Source organism: Protopterus annectens, chromosome 1.part2, assembly GCF_019279795.1.
Source record: "Protopterus annectens isolate FY-2018-M chromosome 1.part2, PAN1.0, whole genome shotgun sequence".
Taxonomy (NCBI): domain Eukaryota; kingdom Metazoa; phylum Chordata; order Ceratodontiformes; family Protopteridae; genus Protopterus; species Protopterus annectens.
The window spans coordinates 1,083,195,589-1,083,217,528 of record NC_056727.1 but is presented as its reverse complement, the minus strand read 5'-3'; the positions used below and the strand labels follow the sequence as shown (position 1 = coordinate 1,083,217,528).

General features: G+C 45.3%; 1 protein-coding gene across 1 annotated transcript in view; it reads right to left on the bottom strand.

The window, feature by feature from the left end:
- The window catches only part of TAF12 (TATA-box binding protein associated factor 12), a 254,938-nt gene that overhangs the window by 115,841 nt on the left and 117,157 nt on the right, over positions 1-21,940 (bottom strand). Inside the window, exon 2 of the mRNA XM_044059990.1 lies at positions 9,177-9,254. Coding sequence (XP_043915925.1) covers positions 9,177-9,254 — 78 coding nt within the window. The remainder of the gene's footprint in view (positions 1-9,176; positions 9,255-21,940) is intronic.

Here is a 21,940-nt window from a genome sequence, read left to right as displayed (position 1 = left end):
GTTGAGATGGCAACAAGTCAGGTTTTTCATAATTTATCGTGACTCCTAGGTGACAGCAGAGTTGTAATGTGGTGTCTCTTGCTTGTTGCAGTAGATGCTTGGTGCTGGTGGTCAGGAGCCAGTCGTCTAGACATGGAAACACCCGGAATCCTAGACGTTTCAAGTGAGCTGTGACCACTGTCATACACTTGGTGAACACTCTGGGGGCTGTAGTGAGACCAAAGGGCAGAGCGCGAAACTGAAAGTGACTGGCTCCCAGACATAAGTGCAGATGACTCCTGGATGGCATGTCCATTTTTATGTGGTAGTATGTATCCTGGAGGTCTACAGAACACATCCAATTATTTCCCAGAAAGGGGAATATCAACTGCAGTATTACCAGCCGAAACTTCGATTTCCTTACTGATTGCTTTCATCTGCTGAGATCCAGTATGGGTCTCCAGTCCTCTGCTTTCTTTAGAACTAAAAAGAAACTTGAGTAAGTTCCGGGATCCTATTTGGTCTGCGGGGACTGCTTGGATGACTCCTTTGTGTAGCAAATTTCCCTTTGGGTCGACCGTCCGGGATGTTCTTTATGTTTGGGAAGGAAAAGGGTATGGAGTAGCCTCTGGATACGATACTTTGTACAAATTTGTCTTTTATTTCTAGCCAGGCTTCTGGGTACAAAGATAAGTGACCCCGGGCTGCCTCCAGAGATGGACAGACAGGCCTCCCTTCAGGAGTACTGAAAGGGCCTGCCACAGAATGAATCCCCGTCGCCTGGGTTTTGCGGACCCCCTCTGTCATGTGGACAGCGTCTCCCATTACCGCTTCCCCCTCTGCCCCTGGGGGAAGAGTCACTATGTGTGTCCTGAAAGGCTCTCTGGGATTTTCAGAACCACATCTCTCCTCCCTTTTGACCTTATGGGTAAGGGGGTAGTGAAAAACAGACTCCTACAGCAGAGAGAGTTTTTCCTTCTTGCTAGCACCTGGTGAGTGTATTCTTAACTTTTGGCCCGAAGAGGGACAAGCCATCGAAGGGGGCATTAACAAGGGTAGACTTAAAGGGCTCCTCAAAGTCACACAAGCGCATCCAAGAAAGTCTCCTCAGGGAAATTCCTGAACCTGCTGCCCTGCTCGCTCCATCTGTTGTGTAAGAAATAAGCCTCATAGAAGGGTTAACCACAGAGTTTAAGGTGGAGAGCTGAGAGGAAACATTGTCTGAAACCCCTACAACTACTGAATCTTGTAGTTTATCTCCTAGCTCTTTCAGGAGATCTCTCTGCAACCTAGTGACATGAGTCAGATAATTCAGTGACCTGAGTGCAAATGGCGCTGAAGAAAAAGTACAGTTTTGTACCTACCATAAATGTAGATGTCCGAACAGGATAGCATCTGCAGTCCTTACAAATGGGTTGTCCTGTCGTCAGGCAGCCCTTCGGTCGGCCGGATTCCAAAGTCGGGGTCTGGCCTCGCTGGTGTCGCACTTCACCCGACGTCATAGCTGCAGTTTTTCGGGTATAAAGGCATCAGCCGACGCCATTTTCCTCAGTGTTTCTTGCCCCAGATGCCAGTTGCCCTCTTGGAAAGCTAAATTTTTGGATAAATGCCAATGTTTCCAAATAGTAGAAGGCAAACACACAAAATAATCATGTATGTACATATATACAAACAAATACACCATAAGAGATCCCCCCCCAGCTAGCTATTAGGTGGGCAAATACCCTAGGAGTACCACAGAGGGAAGGAGGGTGGGTAATCCTGACTGCAGATGCTATCCTGTTCGGACATCTACATTTATGGTAGGTACAAAACTGTACTATGTCCTTCAAGGATGCATCTGCAGTCCTTACAAATGGGTAGAATACCATAGCTAAACTAGGGAGGAGGAAGAAGAAATTATGGTGTAGTTAGGATCCCTTGCAAAACAGCAGTGGCAAACCCTGCTCGGGATCTAGAGTATAAAGGTAAGTTATAATGCTTGGCAAATGTATGCACGGAGGTCCAAGTAGCAGCCTCTATAATGTCCTTGGTAGCCACTCCTCGTAAGAAAGCTGTGGTAGTGGCTGAAGCCCTTGTAGAGTGAGGTCTTGTGTTCTGTGGAATTTCCTTTCCATGGTAGGAGTAACAGAATCTAATGCAATTTCCTATCCATTTGGAGATTGTCTGTTTGGAAATTGCTTTTCCTTCCCTTCCTGTTGCATATGCTACCAGAAGCTGGTCAGATTTTCTATTACCCTTGGTTCTGTCCAGGTAGTAGCGTAACTGTCTATGTACATCCAATGTATGCAGCAGTCTTTCCCCCCTGTTCTGTGGATTGGGAAAGAAGGTAGGTAGGTGGATTGCCTGGTTTAAAGACACTCTGGATACCACCTTAGGCATAAATGTAGGATTAGTTCTCATGGACACTCTATCTTGATGGAAGATTAGGAAGGGTTGTACTGCCATTAAAGCCTGTAGTTCCGAAACCCTTCTTGCTGAGGTAATTGCCAGCAGGAAAGCAGTTTTCCAGGATAGGTGTTGAAGATCTGCTGTTGCTGCTGGTTCGAAAGGGGGAAGTGTCAATTTTTCTAGTACAAAGTTCAAGTCCCATGCTGGTAATGGTGGTTTCCTAGGAGGTTTTACATTCTTAATTCCTCTCAGAAACTGCCTGAGTAGAGGATGCGAAAAGACAGGTGGATCGAAGCTGTATTCTGCAGAAATAGCGGATGCATGTATTTTGATGGAGGAATAGGACAGGCCTGTATGGAAAAGCTCTGCCAAATACTCCAGGATGTTGGCAATATCTACCTTTGACACATCTTTGCCCCTGTTGGTACTCCAAATGAGAAACCTCTTCCATTTTCCTGCATAGTTCCTTCTTGTTGAAGGTCTGCGGGCCTCAAGTATAATGTCTTTAACCCTTTGGGATAAATCTGGGTTAGTTGCTCTTATGTAATGTTCCAGGCAGTCAGTTGCAGAGTTTTCAGGTTTGGATGCAGGATGTTGTAGTTGTTCTGGGTTAACATCAAGGGAATCAGGGGTAGTGTCCACATTCTCCCCCGAGACATGCTCCACAGTATTGGGTACCAATGTTGTCTTGGCCAGTCTGGAGCTATCAGAATTATCCTTGAACGTTCCTCTTTGATTTTCAATAGCACCTTGTGCATCAAAGGGAGAGGTGGGAATGCATATGCTGTCAGGCCTTTCCAACTGAAGGATAGAGAGTCCACCTTCCAAGCAAGTGGGTGGTATGTCCTGGTGCAGAATTTCTTGAGCTGGTGATTGAGTGGGGATGCGAATAGGTCTATTTGTGGCAGTCCCCATTTCTTTGTGATGGCCTTGAAAATGTCCGGGTGTAGCATCCATTCGTGAGCATCCGAGGTAGTTCTGCTTAAAATGTCTGCTAGGATGTTTTCTTTTCCCGGTACAAAAATTGCTTGTAACTGAATGTTGTAACTCAGAGCCATATTCCATAGGTTTAGGGCCATTCGGCATAGAGGGTATGAATGAGTGCCTCCCTGTTTGTTGATGTACCACATGACTGTGGTGTTGTCTGTCCTTATCATCAATTCTTGGAGGAATGGTCTGAAATTCTGGATTGCTAGTTGTACTGCCAGCATTTCATTTTGATTTATGTGCAGGTGCAGCTGCTCTGGAGTCCATAAGCCTTGTATGCACTTGTCCAGCATGTGGGCCCCCCAACCGAGGTCTGAGGCGTCCGTTGTGATGGTTTGGCTTGGTTGAATGCTGTGGAAGGGCAAACCTGGGTTTGACTGGCATGCCCGAGCCCACCACAGGAACTCTTGTTTCAGGCATGGAATTAGTGGTATTTGGTTTCTAAGCTGTGCCTGTGTTGAGACCATAAATTCTTTAGGTACCACTGTAGTTTTCTCATATGTAGTCTGGCATGGGGACCAGGATTATGCAGGATGCCATGAAGCCCAAGGCCTGCAGTACTTTCCTTGCTGTTAGTTTGTTCTGCTTTGTTAATGCCAAAAATAGACAGGAAGTTGTTTTGTTTTTCTGCAGTTAGGAATGCCATCTGTTTTACTGTGTCCAATTCTGCACCTAAGAAGGTGATTGTTTGGGATGGTATCAGTCTTGACTTTTTATATTGACTGTGTATCCCAGGGCCTGTAGTAAGCAAATGACTCTTTGTAAGTCTTCTGTTAGCTTGTTTTTGTTGTCCGCTTGTATTAGGCAGTCGTCCAGGTATGGATAAATTTGGATTCCCTGAAGCCTGCAGTGAGCGATTACTGATGCCAGGCATTTCGTGAACACTCTGGGCAGTAGATAAGCCAAAGGGCAATGCTGAGAATTGATAATGCTCTGATCCTGCAAGAAATCTGAGGTATCTTCTGCAATGTGGTCGTATGGGGACGTGCAGGTATGCCTCCTTGAGATCTAGAGTTACCAGCCAAAACTCCTTGCCCAGCATGGGAAGAAGTTGCTGTAGGGTCAGCATTTTGAATTTTGGAACAATGATGTATGTGTTTAAAGTGGACAGGTCGAGAATAGGCCTCCAATTTTTTTCTTTTCTTGGTACCAGGAAGAGTCTGGAGTAAAATCCCTTGCCTTGTTCCATAGATGGTACCCTTTCCACAGCTCTCATCCTTGCTAATTGAGCTATTTGTTTTAGAGCTTCTGTCTTTTGATTTGGTGGTAGGTTTGGCATTCCTCTTTTTCCGGGTAAAGTGTGGAAATGAAACCTGTAGCCTTGGTCTATAGTTTGTAAAATCCACTTGTCTCTTGTGATACAGTGCCAGTTTTTTGAAAATAATGCTAACTTTCCGCCTAAGGGTGCTGCTATTTGTTCCCTGGTAGGCGGTGTCAAAGCCAAGTCACTGTGATTGTCCTGTTGTAGTGGCAGTGGTTGTGTCTGTGCCTCGTTGGTTGTTACCTTGCCACTGGCGTCCCCTCTAGGCACCTCCTCTGGATTGATTTCTTCCTCTTGTATGCCTATTCCTCCCTCTCTGAGTTTTAGAGGAGTCTGGAAAGGACCAATTTTTGGAAGGCCAGTTCCTGCTAAACCTTGGGGGCTGAACCTGTAAGAAATCTTTTACTGTTTGTACAGATTTTGCCTTCTCTTCCATTTTCTTCAGTACCTGTTGGGCAGGAGAACCAAATAAACTGGCCTTATCCATAGGAGCATCTAATAGCTTTGCTTTAACATGATCCGGCAGGACCTGTTCTTTCAACCATGCATGTCTTCTTATAACTGTGCCGGTCATGGCTGATCTAAATGAAGCCTCCAGTGCATCATAGCCACATTTTAAGGAATGGTTACTAACCTGCTGAATGTTATTCACCATTTCTAGAACATATTTCTTATCTAAAGAATCATCCGTGGACAGTTTCTTAGTTAAATGATCAAGCATAAACTCTTGGTATTGGATCATATGGAACTGACAGTTCAATGCTCTAGCTGAGAGAGTAGCAGAGGTGTATACTTTTTTACCCCATCTCTCTAAGGACCTGGATTCCCTTTCAGAAGGGAGAGGGTTTTTAGCTGAGGTCGAAGCTACTGCCTTAGGCCCCTGGGAGATAGTCTCAGGATCTGCGAAAGGAGCCTTGTATAAATGGTGATGAGTGTCCGGGACCCTGTAGAACCTATCTGGCTTAGCAGGGTAAAGTATCAGGAGCAGTGCAAGCATCATTAAATGCATCATCCACAACAGGAAGAACTGGAGGTATAGCTAAAGGCCTATGTTGCAGTAAGTGTAAAAAGGTCCTAAGCCTTTTTCTTGAATCTGAGAAATCTTGCCCCTGCCATTGGAATTGCTCTCTCATGGCATGTAAAGTTTCCCCAAAAGAAAACTCCTCTGGTGGAGAAGCTGAAGGAATCGATTCTTCAGCATCGGAATCTTCATAAGTAGAAAAGGGAGCCTCTGGATGGTCTGTATTGTCTGTATCATCAGAAGAATCATCTGAGGACACTGGCTCTGGGGGCTCTGCTCTAGGTCTCTTTTCTGGAGGTTGAGAGGCCCTGTCTGGGTGAGATTGGGATCCCCTTATTAAAGAGATGAGATCCTCTGCCAGAGTAAGCATTTGAGAACTGGAGCTGGGCCTGTGAGAGGGGGGCTTAACAGGCACAGACTTAGAAGTTTTGGCTGCTTTAGCCCTGGCAAAGGCCTTTATAGACATGGCTGCAGGAGGCCTAGCAGCACCACGTGCTGGGGTAGAAACATCCACAGGGATGGTGTCCGATAAATCTTGTGAAACCACAGTAGTAGGTAAAACTTCAGAGGCCGATTCAACTAGGGTAGAGGGGGCCTCAATAGTAGTCATGGATTCGGCTGAAGATTGAACCGTTTGCTCGGTTTCGGCCGAAACCGAGACACTCGTGGTTTGCTTAACCGTGGTTTCGGCCGAAACCGCGGACCGCGAGTGTAGGTCTTTTTCTTTGCGTTTCTTAACAATTTGAGTAGTCGGAGGATCCGACGGCATTATGTACGCAAAATCTGAGCCGAAAAACTGTTCAGCAAACTCTGACCGATGCCTAAGCGTTCGTCGGTTGAAAGAAGCACAGGCTAAACAAGCTGCTACGTCGTGGTCTGGTCCTAAACAAGGTAAGCAGTAAGAGTGGAAATCTTTATGAGGTATTTGTTTCCCACAAGTTAAACAGTTATTCACTTTTTCTGACATCGGCTGAGGCAAGAAAGAGTCCCCAATGGGGTACTTAGCTTTTTAGAAGTCTTCGAAGTAGTATTCGGTAGTAGTAATCTCTGGATCTGACCGACCGGCACTTGCGAACAGCTTCTGCATCGGGCGCCACGCGGCAAGAAAGACTGGGGAAAATGGCGTCGGCTGATGCCTTTATACCCGAAAAACTGCAGCTATGATGTCGGGTGAAGTGCGACACCAGCCGAGGCCAGACCCAGACTTTGGAATCCGGCCGACCGAAGGGCTGCCTGACGACAGGACAACCCATTTGTAAGGACTGCAGATGCATCCTTGAAGGACATCATGCACTTCCCGTATCTGTCCATTATACGAGACTCCTTGTTTGGTGGATAGACAGATGAAGCTGTCTCTGACAGTTCCTTTTTGGTGGCCGCTACCACCACCACAGCATCTACTGGGACACCCTTTGTGAGAAACTCCTTGTCCAAAGGTGCTATAATAAACTTATTTGGTCTCCGAGGAACAGGTTCCACTGAATTTAGAGACTCCTATGCCTTTTGACTAACTACAATCATGAGTTCGTCTAAAGGCGGAGAAACCCAAATGGTGGAAGGGTGACACCCGAAAGCCTCCAGGTATACAGACTCCTCCTTAGAAGGGGTGATGGACTTCCAGCCACCTCTCTGCTTTAGTATTTCTAGGATGTCTGTGAAGGAGACATCCTCAGAGGGTGACCGTGGGGACCCTTCCAACTCATCAAGGTCCGTATCCGAGGTGATGGACTCCTCTGGGGAGTCTAAATGCTTCCTCTTTTGAGGGACCTCTTCATAAGGGTATTCCGGAGAGGTTTTGGAAGAGAGGGCTTCACCTGATGGGACATCCTGAGGCTTTAGGTCTCCACATCTTGTGGATGCAATGGTAACCTAGACAGACCCTGGCACCTTTGGGGGAAGAATGCCTGTACCTGGGAATGGAGCCATAAGTGGTGACAACACTCTCCTCATCACCTCGAAGACCCCCCGGCCCCTGATCCAAACAAGCTCCCGGCTCCGAAGAACCAGAAGGCATCCCCGGATCCAAGCGGGTTGGCTCCGAGGCCAGTGCAGGAACTGAGCTCACTTGTGCAGAAGCCCCGAGAGGCAAGTTAGGATCAGACAACTGTCTGACCCGACCAGACAGCATCCCCACCCAGACCCCTCGAATTCAGACAGAGCCAAGGATGTCAGAGCAGTAGTCAGGCCCAAAGATCTTGGTGCAGGTCTCGGGTCAGACAGTTCCACTACAACCTGTTTCAGACACTCCGGCTCTGAGGTCACACATTGGATCGGAAGAGGATGGTCTCTGAAGAGGGAGTCTTTAGTAATCCTCTCAATATTAACTTTTTTTTCTTTCTAACACTCTACTACTGAATGCATGGCAAATAGCACATGATTCTTGGAGATGGACTGCGCCCAGATAGTTCACACAAATTGTGTGGCTATCAGTTAAAGACATTTTGTTGATTACATTTAACACACTTTTTAAACCCCGAAGGTTTAGATTCTTTAATATCCTTTAGACATAGCTATATCAGTGACAACCAACAGTAACAAGGCAAGAAAAAACCTACTACTACTAACAATTTTTTTTCTTTTGTAACAAATAATCCAAGCAGTGAAACTAGAGAAAGGGTAGGTAAGGGACGAAAGGCTCTCTAATTTAAACGGACCAGCTGCAGCTCTCTAACTAAAACGAGTTTACCAGGAAAAGGTAATAACCATATATATTAAAGATTTAAGCTCTCTAACTTAAACAAGCTTATTTTTAAAATTCTCTAACTTAAACGAGTTTATATTAAACAAGTAAATATAACAAATAAGTTATTTCAAATAAAATACTTCAAATAAAGCCAGGATAGGGAAAGGTAAAAAGGCCTAGAGAAAAAATGACGGCCAATCGCAACAGCAGCAAAGGATCAAACACACTAAATAAGTGAAGAACTACGTATTAACCCTATAAAATGTTCATCAAATTCACAATTATCTGAAAATAATTAGAGAAAAAATAAACACTTAGCCAGAGCCAAATGGAAGCACCCGATCTTGTTAGTGGCAAACGAGATCAGAGGAACACTCCTTGGGCATGATGGGATAGGGGGGAAGACCTTGAGCTTTTGTAAACGCCCAAGTCGGAACCAAGGATCGGTTCTGAACCCAACCAGTGAAGAATGAAGGCAAAACAGAACATCACATTAAAACTTTTCCTCAACGGGTACCTATCAGTAATTCAGAAGCCAGGCTAAACTGACAAGACTAATGATACACTAAGCAATTCACAACAAACTTCTCTCGTACTGTAATATAAAACAGACCGAAAGAAAGTACAATGAATGTCCCCCCTTGCATCACAAATGTGCTGATGTCTGGATGGGAGAGTGCCAAGATCTGGGAGTAGAGCTGAACGTTGGGTCTTCTGTGGCAGAGGTTTAAAGCGCTATTACTGCTGAAACGGTGAAGCATACAAAGAACATAGCTCCAGTTCGAGGCAAAGATTATGAAGAAACCTTTAATCAAAAGTGCTAAATATGATGTCTGCATTCCACCAGTACATACCTCTTCCACATCTTCATCAAGCTGTTCATTTGGATCAATTTCTCTTACAAGATCTTGCAATTTTTTCTTTGTTAAAATCTGAAAGAAATAAAGAATAAACAAGCAAGAAAAGACATTTTATTTGTACAAATAACTACAAAACAGATGTAATAAAGTGTATAAAACTGCCATTTTTACAATATTTTCTCAGCATTATGATTGCCTTGAAAGAGATTAGGATGGGAGAGAAAGAAAATGGCAAACATACACACACAGATTTTATATATATACATACATATAAAGAGCCAGCATATATCAGATGTACACAGTTAAGTTTATGCAGCAGAAAAACTATGGAGAAATATGCCAAATGAAAATCCTATGGAGATAGTGGAACAGTGAAAAATGTTAAAAGTGCTATAAAGTCAAATGGAAAGACCTGCCTCCAAATTACTTACAGTGTACCTCTGCAAGGACCAGCAAGTGTATATGTGTGTATTTAACAATAAATAGCAAAAAAACATTACAACACGACATCAAAACATACCATAAGTGAAACCACGCAATGGGTGTTTTGTCTTCAGCCCATAAAAGAATCAGCAGCAGCGCAGTAGCTAAATTTTTAATGGCATAGGTATAATTCCAGGCCTTTTTTATGTCTTTTCCTAAAAAGGCAGAGCAAAGTCCAACAGTGGAGATGCAGAGCAGAAGCCCAGGATTAATTGTTTAAGAAATCTCAAAATTCCCAAACATAACATAACATTTATCAAGTAAACAGACCAGAAGCTCTTATACATCTAACTATAGCAGCATTTCCAAGAGGGGACTTAAAAATTCTAGGTATAAAACGGCATTTCTGTGTTGGGCCTCATAGGTTAAAAGACCTACCCTGACACAGTTCACAACTGGCAAGACAATTTGCAGAGGCCAAAAACATCAGTTAACTATTGCATATAAGTAAACTAATGTCCAGTCAAACTGATTAATTTTGTCCATACGTTTGTTACAAAGCCCTAAAGAAACAGCACTGCAGTAGTCCAAATCCAACAAAAACGACGCAATAGAAAGACAAGATCATCAAGACGTATGACAGATTACATTCTGGCAATATTTCTGAAATTCCAACGCCAATGACCATGAGGACAAAGCCCTCTGGACTTGGATGCCTTTCATTCATGGAAAATCCCTGGATTTCTCACTCAACTAGGACAAAAGGGAGATTACCTAGATCTCCAGCTACCATACAAGGGAAAAATAACTCTACTGGCTACCACAGCTACACAGTTTCATTATCAAGACTACTGTTTTACAGGTTACTCATCAGGCAAGCAGAAAGTCAGAAAGCTAGTTACCAATAGTCAACATCCTAGCTGACAGGTTCAGCGCAAACTTCTCCCCCCCCTCCCCACCAAAAGGGCTAATATCTATCCCAGCAGAGTGCTGCCCCCCTGACATCTCAGATGCTCAGGTAAGAGCTGCCCTCTCCAAAGCAAGAAACACAGCATCAATGGGACCAGACGGTGTCCCGGGCTGCGTCCGACATGAACTCCAAGAAGAGCTAAACCCAAACCTAAAACTACTGTTCAATCTCAGCCTTACTACAGGATATGTACCCAAAGAGTGGCGTACAGCAACAGTGGTCCCTCTCCACAAAGGTGGTGCCTCAACGGATCCTGGAAAAGTACAGTTTTGTACCTACCATAAATGTAGATGTTCGAAGATCCACATTGCTGCAGTCCTTACACTTGGGTAGTCCGCTGTCCTCGGTCGGCCCGAATATCAAAGTATTAGGCTGACGTCGGTCAAGGCGCTTAAGACTGACATCAGGACGTCAGGGTACAAATGCGCATGACCGACGTCATATCCTCAGTCTTTTCTTGCCCCAGATGTCAGAAGACCCTAAAAGAAAGGCCAAAACCAAAAGACAGCAAAAACAACCAACCACCCTTGCACTAATCATATGTACAATATATACAATATCCACAATATTCACAACCCAAACCACACAACCGCCTCTAACTACAGAGGGAAGGAGGGAGGTAAATTGGACTGCAGCAATGTGGATCTTCGAACATCTACATTTATGGTAGGTACAAAACTGTACTATGTTCTTCATCTCACATTGCTGCAGTCCTTACACTTGGGTAGAATCCCAAAGCAGAGGTAAGGGAGGATGGCAAAACTATAAAGCAGTAGGGGCTGCCAAAATGCCCTGTAAAATTGCAGTGGCAAAACCAGCCCTAGATTTAGAGTACAGTGGAAGGTGGTAATGCTTAGAGAAAGTATGCACTGAACTCCAAGTAGCTGCCTCCAAAATATCTTTAGTTGCCACCCCTTAAAAAGCTGTAGAAGTGGCAGTAGCCCTAGTGGAATGAGGCCTAATCCCAGCTGGAACCTCCTTACCATGATGGGAATAACAGAAAGCAATACAAAACCCAATCCACTTAGAAATAGTTTGTTTTGACACAGGCTTGCCCTGAGAACCCAAAGCAAATGAAACAAATAACTGCTGAGACTGCCTGAACCCTTTAGTTCTGCTCAAATAATATCGCAACTGCCTGTGTATATCCAAAGTGTGCAAAATCTTTTCCCCTTTATTTTGGGGGTTTGCATAAAAAGTAGGCAAATGAATAGTTTGGTTTAAAGCCACACTAGAAACCACTTTAGGCATAAAGGAAGGATTAGTACGTAAAGATACCCTATCCTTATGGAAAATTAAGAAAGGCTCAACCGCCATAAGGGCCTGTAATTCAGAAACCCTTCTCGCAGAGGTAATGGCCAACAAAAAAGCAGTCTTCCATGATAAATATTTCAACTCGGCAGTAGCTGCAGGCTCAAAAGGTTGTAGAGTGAGTTTCTCCAACACAAAATTGAGATCCCAAGCAGGAGTAGGAGCTCTACGTGGGGGTCTTAAATTCTTTGCCCCTCTAAGGAATTGCTTAAACAAAGGATGAGAAAACAAAGGTGGGTCACAGTCATAGTGAGCAGAAATTGCTGCAGCATGAACCTTAATAGAAGAGAAGGACAAACCTTTGTCCAGTAATTCAGCAAGATATTGAAGAGCCACACTTAAATTAGGCTTAGAAACATCAAATTCCTTTGCTGTACTCCAAAATAAAAATCTCTTCCATTTATCTGCGTACACTTTCCTTGTACTAGGCCTTCTGGCCTCCAAAATAACATTCAAAACTTGCTGTGGAAGCTGAGACCCTCCAGGGTTCAAAACAGAATATGCCAGGCTGTTAGGTGAAGAGAGTGAAGTTTGACATTGAGTAAATGACTGTTCTCCTGAGACAGCAGGTGTGGAATCAAGGCAAAGGCCATGGAGGCTCCCGCACCAGACTTCTCAGCAAGGGATACCAGTGCTGTCGAGGCCAATCTGGAGCTATTAAAATCATCTTTGGCTTGTCCTGTCTGACCTTTAGGAGTACCTTTGGAAGGAGAGGCAGAGGTGGAAAGGCATACACATGAAGATTGCTCCAATTGAATGAAAGAGCATCCACTTTCCAAGCTGTGGGATGAAACCTTTTTGTGCAAAACTTTGGCAGCTGGTAGTTCAGTGGAGAAGCGAACAGATCTATGTCTGGAGTTCCCCATAACACTGTCAATTTCTGAAATACATGAGGATCCAATTTCCACTCGTGGGGATCCATAATTCGTCTGCTCAACACATCTGCTAAGGAGTTCTGTGCTCCCGGCAGAAACCTTGCCTGAAGATTTAGGTGTAAACTGAGAGCAGTCTCCCACAAAATCATTGCTTGTCTGCATAGAGGATAAGAATGTGTTCCCCCTTGCTTGTTGATGTACCACATGACAGTTGTGTTGTCTGTTAGAACCAACACCTGCCCTGGAAGAAGTAAATCCTTGAAAGCTATTAATGCAAATTGGACTGCTAACATCTCCTTCAAGTTGATATGTAGATGTTGTAGTCTGGCAGGCCACGTGTCTTGTATCCACCTTCCATTGTGATGAGCTCCCCAAGCTTTGTCTGAGGCATCTGTCGTTAGAATCTGACTCGCCTCTGGCCGGGTCACAGAGAGTCCCTTGTTTAGGTGACATTCCTGAGCCCACCACAAAAATTCCTTTTGAATGCAAGGTATTATCTGAATGACAGTGTCCATATCTTGGCAGTGCTGTGTCCATACATTTTTGAGATACCATTGTAGCTTCCTCATATGCAGTTTGGCATTGGGAAGCACTAGAATACAAGATGCCATGAACCCCAAGGCTTGAAGGACTGTCCTTGCAGTCAGCCTGGACTGATGAGACAATTGATGGAAGTAAAGGGAAAGAGTCTTTTGTTTGTCCGGGGTCAAAAAGGCCATCTGGGATGCTGTATTCAGTCTCACACCCAGAAAGCACATGTCCTGAGAGGGTACTAGACTGGACTTTATTTCGTTCACAGAATACCCCAGGCATCTTAGCACTGCTATCACATATTGTAAATGATGAAGAAGTTCGTCCCTTCCTTGGGCCAGAATCAGGCAATCGTCCAAATAAGGATAGATCTGTATTCCTTTTAGCCTGAAGAACGCTATCACTGGAGCCAGAACCTTCGTGAACACTCTGGGCGCAGTAGATAAGCCAAAGGGCAATGCAGAGAACTGATAATGAGAAGTCCCAGCCCGAAAACGCAGATACTTCCTGCAACTTAGCCTGATAGGAACATGAAGGTAAGCCTCCTTGAGATCCAGAGTCACCATCCAGTAATCTTTGCCCAGCAGAGGTAAAAGCTGTTGTAACGTCAACATTGTGAACTTGGGAATGTCCAGATAGGTGTTGAGGATAGATAAATCCAAAATTGGTCTCCACGTGTTCCCCTTCTTTGGTACTAGGAACAGGCGAGAATAAAATCCTAGGCCCACTTCTGGCAGAGGGACCGGCTGTATGGCCCCTATTTGAAGCAGCAGAGAAATTTGTTTGTGAGCCTCTATTCTTTGCTGAGGAGGAACGTCTGGCATGCCTTTGAAAGGAGGCAAGGTATGGAAATAAAACTTGTAACCCTGGTGTATGATATCCAAAACCCATCTGTCTTGGGTAATTAAACTCCAATTTTCCTTGAAGAGTGCCAACCTTCCTCCCAAAGGTGCTGCCAGGCAAGAAGGATCTGGCAGCTGAAAAGGTAGGTCATTGGGCCTGTTTACGAAAGGACTGGCCCCTGCCCTCACCAAGACTGTGCAGGTGAACTCCTGTTCTAGGTCTGAAAGAGCCCTGAGCTCTGCCCCTACCACGCCTAGATCTACCCCTAGACTGTGAATCATAAGAAGGTACGCCCACTCCTGAGCAGGCCAATTCCTACTAAACTTCGGAGGCTGAACTTGCAAAAAATCTTTAACAGCCTGCATAGACTTAGCCTTGTCTTCCATTTTCTTTAAGACTGACTCCACAGGTGAACCAAACAACACATCAGACTGCAAAGGAGCATCCAAAATCCTTGCCTTAACATGGTCAGATAAATTCTGATCCCTCAGCCAGGCGTGCCTGCGAAGAACTGACCCAGTGGCAGCCACCCTAGACGAGGCCTGTACAGCATCAAAACCACATTGTAAAGAATGCTTACCCACCTGTTCAGCGACATGTACCAAATCTTGTAATTCTTTACACTCAATGCCTTCCGCCAGAGCATCTACCTTAGACTTCAATTGAGAAAGAAGATAGTTTTGATATTTCAACATGTGAAACTGGCAATTCAAAGCCCTCATAGCTAAGGTGGAAGTAGTATAGACTTTCTTTCCCCATCTATCCAAAGCTCTGGCCTCTTTATCTGGAGGAACCGGATTTTTTACAACAGAGGCCTTGACCCCCTTAGGTCCCTGACTAACAGTTTCTGGGTCCGCCCTAGGACTCTTATAAAGATATTTATGAGCTTCAGGCACCCTGTAATACCTGTCCGGTTTAACAGGAGCAGGAGGCAAAGAATCAGGATTAAGTGAAGCCTCTGCAAACACATCTTCCACAACATCCAGAACAGGTGGTATAGCCAAAGGCCTATGCTGGGGAAAAGCAAAAATTCCCTAAGCCTTTTCCTGGAATCAGAGAAGTCCTGACCTTCCCACTTAAAATGTTCCCTCATGGAATGAAGAGTCTCTGAAAAAGAAACATCCTCTGGAGGAGAAGCAGAAGGAGTAGAATCATCCACATCAGAATCAGAATAAGGAGAATACTCCTGCAAGTCTTCAGCCGAAGTCTCTGAAACATCCGAAGCCTGCTCAAAACTCCCCAACTCTGGTTCCACCCTAGGCCTCTTATCAGGAGGGGGCAAAGAACCTCTAATCAAGGTAATTAAATCTTCTGCCATTTTAAGCATGTGCTTCTTGGGCACAGATCCTGATGAACTAGGAGTGACACCAACAGAAGCTAAACCTGGCCTGCCTCTGGGAGAAGCCTTGGAAACAGAAGGAGAGGGCCTAACCACCCTAGGAAGGGAGGGGAGTACAGTAACCTGAGAAGCCCCTTCAGCCTGACCTGCCTCCGGAGAGGCCACATCCTGCAATATCAATGTCTCCCCCTGGGACTCCAGAGAAGCCTCCGGCGGAACCACCGGTTCCACTGACGCCTCTAAAGAACCGGCGTCCGCACGGACGACTCTTCCTGCCTGGGTTTAGCTGCTTTGTCCTTGCGCTTCTTCGAAGAAGCGGCCGGAGCATCCGACGGCATATTATAATTGCACCGCTTCCAAGACCAACCTGGCACAATCTAACCTTCGCAATAGTGCGCTTATTGAACCTAGCACAAAAGCGACACCCAACAACGTCGTGCTCAGGCCCCAAACAAGGAATACACAAAGTATGATAGTCCCTATGCGGTATCTGTTTCCCACAAGAAATACAGTTATCCACTTTTTCTGACATCCGGTAAACCACAGAGGCAAGAAAAAACTAAAATATTCCCCAACGGGGTACTTAGCCAACTTTGACTCTGTCTGAAACTCCGAATTCGAAAAATTTCAGAACGCCGAACGGCACTTGCAACGCTGCTTCTGCATCGGACCATGCGGCAAAAAAGACTGAGGATATGACGTCGGTCATGCGCATTTGTACCCTGACGTCCTGATGTCAGTCTTAAGCGCCTTGACTGACGTCAGCCTAATACTTTGATATTCGGGCCGACCGAGGACAGTGGACTACCCAAGTGTAAGGACTGCAGCAATGTGAGATGAAGAACATCTATCGCCCCATAAGTCTCACTAGCTTGGTCTGCAAAGCTATGGAAAGGATCATCATGGACCTTATAAATAAAGATATTGGGGACCTACAGACACTGGATCCTACCCAGTTCGGCTTTGTTAAGGGCAGATCCTGCCTCTTAAACTTGGTTGATTTCTTGGAAACAGTCACCAAGGCCATTGACAAGGGGAAGTTGATCCACACAGCCTACCTGGACCTCGCAAAAGCCTTCGATACAATACCCCACTCGGGCATTATAGATAAGCTCACCAGCTTAAATATAAACCCCTATGTCACTAGATGGGTTGCAAACTGGCTCAAGGACAGAACCCATATGGTTAGAACAGCTGGAGCCATGTCAGACTCCAAACCAGTTACAAGTGGCGTCCCACAAAGTTCAATCTTGGGACCTCTCTTGTTCGGTATATATTTATTTCTCGGAGGTACAGGCCAACATGGAAGGACTGTGGCTGACCAAGTTCGCAGATGACTGCAAACTGGGCGCCATAATAGACTCTCCAGCAGACACAAGCATCCTCCAAAAGGGCCTCATAGAAACAGACAACTGGTGCCAGAGCCATGGCCTCAAGCTAAACGCCAAAAAGTGTATAGTCATCCCTTTTGGCAAAAACAAAGTGCCCACAAATTACCACATAGATGGTAATCCATTAAGTACACAAGAAGTAATTAGGGACCCAAGTTGATAGCAATCTCTCATTTGACAACCACGTGGCCAAAGTGGTTAGAAAAGCATTTTATATAGCCCACCTAATCATGAAGGGATTCACATCTAGATCAGGGGAGGTTATCGTGCCTCTTTACTCATCCCTCATCAGGCCCATAATTGAGTACAATGCCCCTTTTGGGATGTACCTTACCAGACACCTGCAGCAACTGGAAAGACCCCAAAAGTACCTCACCAAGAGGATCAAGGGGCTCAAACAGATGCCGTATGCTGCCTGGTTAAAGAAACTCCAGCTCTACTCAGTGGCATACCGCCTGCTCAGAGGCGATCTGTGCCTGTCCAACCCGGAATTAATGGACATGCTGCACCTCAGAAAATCCAAATCCCATCGAGCTACGCGCTCGAGGGACTTAAACCTCAGCACTGAAATAAATAGGACATGCTGGAGGGACAGATTCATAACCCAGAGGCTCCCTTCACTCTGGAATAAAATCCCAGTCCAGGTTAGGCAGGGTCCCTCACTGACTCTTCAAGAGGAATCTTGATGAGTGGATGGGAGATAGTACAGTTTTGTACCTACCATAAATGTAGAGGTCCGATAGATATGCAACTGCAGTCCTGACATATGGTTGTCCTGCCTCAGGCAGCCCTTCGGTCGGCCGGATTCCAAAGTCTGGGTCCGGCGTCGGCTGATGTCGCCTCCTCCCCGACGTCAGAGCGGCTGGAGTATAAAGCCATCCGCCGACGCCATCTTCTTCAGTGTTTCTTGCCCCAGATGCCAGGTGCCCTCCAAGGAAGGCTAAATTTTGTGAATGGATAAGCAAAAATTTCCAGACATGCACAACAGTAATAAACAGATACACCATAACAGATATCCCCAGCTAAATAGGAGAGGGGGAAAGGACCCAAGGGAAAAAACAGAGGGGTAGGAGGGAGGGAAAACCTGACTGCAGTTGCATATCTATCGGACATCTACATTTATGGTAGGTACAAAACTGTACTATGTCCTTCAAGAATGCAACTGCAGTCCTGACATACGGGTTGAATACCATAGCCAAGCTGGGGGTGGTATGATCTAAGCAAGGGATGGTATAGCTAAAAGACCCTGCAGGACTGCAGAAGCAAAGCCTGCTCGGGATCTGGAGTATAAAGGCAGGTTGTAGTGTCTGGTAAATGTATGCACGGAGCTCCATGTAGCAGCCTTTAGAATGTCCTTTGTAGCCACTCCTCTTAGAAAGGCTGTGGATGTGGATGTGGCTATAGCTCTGGTTGAGTGTGGTCTTATATTGGCTGGCACATCCTTTCCATGGAAGGAGTAACAGAATCTGATGCAGTGTCCAATCCATTTTGAAATTGTTTGTTTGGAGACTGCCTTTCCTTGCACTCCGGCAGCATAGGCTACAAATAGTTGGTCAGACTTCCTGTTGGTCTTTGTTCTGTCAAAGTAGTAGAGTAATTGTCTGTGTATGTCTAAAGTATGCAGCAGCTTTTCCCCTTTATTTTGAGGATTGGGAAAGAAAGTAGGCAGGTGAATTGCTTGATTTAGAGACACCCTGGATATCACTTTTGGCATGAATGAAGGATTGGTCCTTAGAGAAACTCTGTCCTGATGGAAAATGAGAAAGGGAGGTACTGCCATGAGGGCCTGTATCTCCGAGACTCTTCTTGCTGAGGTAACTGCCAACAGGAAGACAGTTTTCCAGGAGAGGAATTGCATTTCTGAAGATGCTGCTGGTTCAAAAGGAGGAAGAGTTCATTTTTCCAAGATGTAGTTGAGGTCCCATGCAGGAACTGGTGGTTTTCTGGGAGGTTTGATATTCTTTATCCCTCTTAGAAACTGTCTTAGCAAGGGATGTGAAAACACAGGTGGGTCACAGTTGTAGTTTGCTGAGATTGCTGAAGCGTGGATTTTAATGGAAGAATATGAGAGGCCATTATGAAGCATTTCTGCCAAGTATTCTAATATCTGAGGTATGCTCATCACTGATGCATCCTGTCCCTTTTTGGCATTCCAGATGATGAATCTCTTCCACTTGGCCGAACAGGTTTTTCTGGTGGAGGGTCTGCGTGCTTCCAGCAAGATTTCCAGAACCTTTTCGGAGAGGGGGACATGGGACAAAGTCATGGAACCCTCCAAGCTGTCAGTTGCAATGTTTGCAGGTTTTGATGAACAGTCCTGTAATTGTGTTGAGTTAGGAGCAGAGGCCATTGGGGCAAGGGCCACGGTTTGGTGTGAGTTATGCTCAGTAGCAAGGGATACCAATGCTGCCTCGGCCAGTCTGGAGCTATCAGTATTCCTTTTGGTTGCTCTGCTTTGATCTTCAGTAACACCTTGGTCAGTAATGGTAGAGGAGGGAGTGCATAGATTTTTAGGGGATTCCAGCTGAAGGAGAGAGCATCCGTTCTCCAGGCTAGAGGATGGTGTGTCCTTGAGCAGAACCTGTCCAGGTGGTGATTGAGATGAGAAGCAAATAGATCTATGTCCGGTCTTCCCCATGCAGTTGTTATTTGTGAGAAAATGTATGGATGCAGCATCCATTCGTGTGGATCCACAAAATTTCTGCTCAACCTGTCCGCCAGTACATTGTCCTTGCCCGGAACAAACTGGGATTGCAAATGGATGTTCAGTTTCAGGGATTTTTCCCAAAGAGCCATTGTTAGTCTGCAGAGGGGATACGAGTGAGTGCCTCCTTGTTTGTTTATATACCACATGACAGTGGTGTTGTCTGTCCTTATTAGCAGATGGCCTTGTTGAAGAGATTTTCCAAAGGCTTCTATTACATGCATCACTGCCAACATCTCTTTTTGATTTATGTGCAGAGGCATTTCCGTGGGAGTCCATTGACCTTGAATGCATCTGTCCTCCATGTGTGCCCCCCATCCATGATCTGAGGCGTCTGTTGTAATGGTTTGACTTGCTTGAACTTTGTTGAAGGGCATGCCTTGGTTTAAATGGCTTGCTTAAGCCCACTACAAAAATTCCCTTTGCAGGCATGGAATGAGTGGTATTACGTCTTCTAGGTTGTGGCTGTGTTGAGACCATAAGCTTTTTAGATACCATTGTAGCTTTCTCATGTGTAGTCTTGCCAGAGGGATCAGAAGGATGCAAGATGCCATGAAACCCAGGGCCTGCAGGATCTTCCTTGGGGTCAGCTGGGTAAGTTTTGCTAAGCTTTTGAAGTAATCTGGTAAATGCTGTTGTTTCTCCTCTGTGAGGAAAGCCATTTGTGATTGTGTGTCCAGTTTTGCTCCTAGAAAAATAATCTTTTGGGATGGTAATAGCCTTGATTTTTGAATGTTGACTGTGTATCCCAAAGCCTGTAGCAACTGAATGACATAGTCCAAGTTTTTTATCAATGCTTGTTTGCTGTCTGCTTGTATGAGGCAGTCGTCCAGGTAAGGGTATATTTGAATCCCCTGGAGTCTGCAATGTGCAACTACTGATGCCAGGCATTTCGTGAATACTCTGGGCGCAGTAGATAAGCCAAACGGCAATGCTGAGAATTGATAATGCTCTGTTCCTGCAAGAAATCTGAAGTATCTTCTGCAGCTGTGTCTGACTGGGACATGCAGGTATGCCTCCTTGAGGTCCAGAGTAACCAGCCAAGACCCCTTGCCCAGCATGGGAAGGAGTTGCTGTAATGTCAGCATTTTGAATTTTGGCACAATGAGAAAGGTGTTTAGAACAGACAAGTCCAGTATAGGCCTCCATTGCTTTTCTTTTCTTGGAACAAGGAACAGTCTTGAATGGAATCCCTGGCCTTGCTCCTGAGGAGGAACTTTTTCTACAGCTTTTATTTGTAACAGCTTTGCAACTTGTAAGAGAGCCTCTGCCCTTTGATTTTGTGGCAGCTTTGGCATGCCTTGTCTCGTTGGTAAGGTGTGGAAGTGGAACCTATAACCTCTGTCTATTATGTCCAAAATCCATTTGTCCTTGGTTAAAATGTGCCAGTTCTTTGAAAATAAGGATAATTTTCCGCCTAGAGGTGCTTCTCTTTGAGCCTTGGTAGGCGGAGTGATAGTCAAGTCATTGTGATTGTCCCTGTGGTGCAGGTGAACTCCCTGCGCCACTTCTTTGATTTGGTGGTTGCCATTGACGGCCCCTGTAGGAGCCTCTGTATTGCGCTCTACCTCGAGCACGCCTGTTCTTTCCCCTTTGAAACTTGTCTGAGTCTGGAAAGGACCAATTCTTAGAAGGCCAATTCCTGCTGAATCTGGGAGGCTGAACCTGGAGGAAATCCTTGACAGTCTGTACTGATTTTGCCTTTTCCTCAATAGACTTCAACACATCCTGTGCATTAGCACCAAAAAGCTTCTGTTTTTCCAGAGGTGCATCCAGGAGCTTAACTTTAACATGGTCTGGTAGTGGCTGTTCTTTCAACCAAGCATGTCTACGTATAACGCCCCTGTCATGGCTGCCCTACATGAAGCTTCCAATGCATCATAACCACACTGAAGAAAATGATTGCTAACCTGCTGAGTGTTATGAACCAAATCCTGCAATGCCTTTCTATCTATAGGCTCAGGAGAGGCTAACTTTTTCTGCAAATCATCCATTAAGTAATCCTGGTACTGAAACATATGAAAAGGCAGTTGAGTGACCTCATGGCAAGGGTGGAAGAGGTATAAACCTTTTTGCCCCATCTCTCCAGGGACCTAGCTTCCCTGTCAGCGGGCAGAGGGTTTTTGGCCGAGGAAGAAGCCACTGCCTTGGGGCCCTGTGAAATAGTCTCTAAATCCACAGAGTGGGCCTTAAAGAGATGCTTATGGGTTTCAGGGACCCTGTAATATCTGTCAGGTTTGACAGGAGCAGGAGGGAGAGAATCAGGCTAAGCACTGGAGTCTGAGTATACATCATCAAGGACATCCAACACTGGAGGAATAGCTAAAGGTCTGTGTTGGGGTAGCTTAAGGAAGGTACGTAGCCTTTTCCT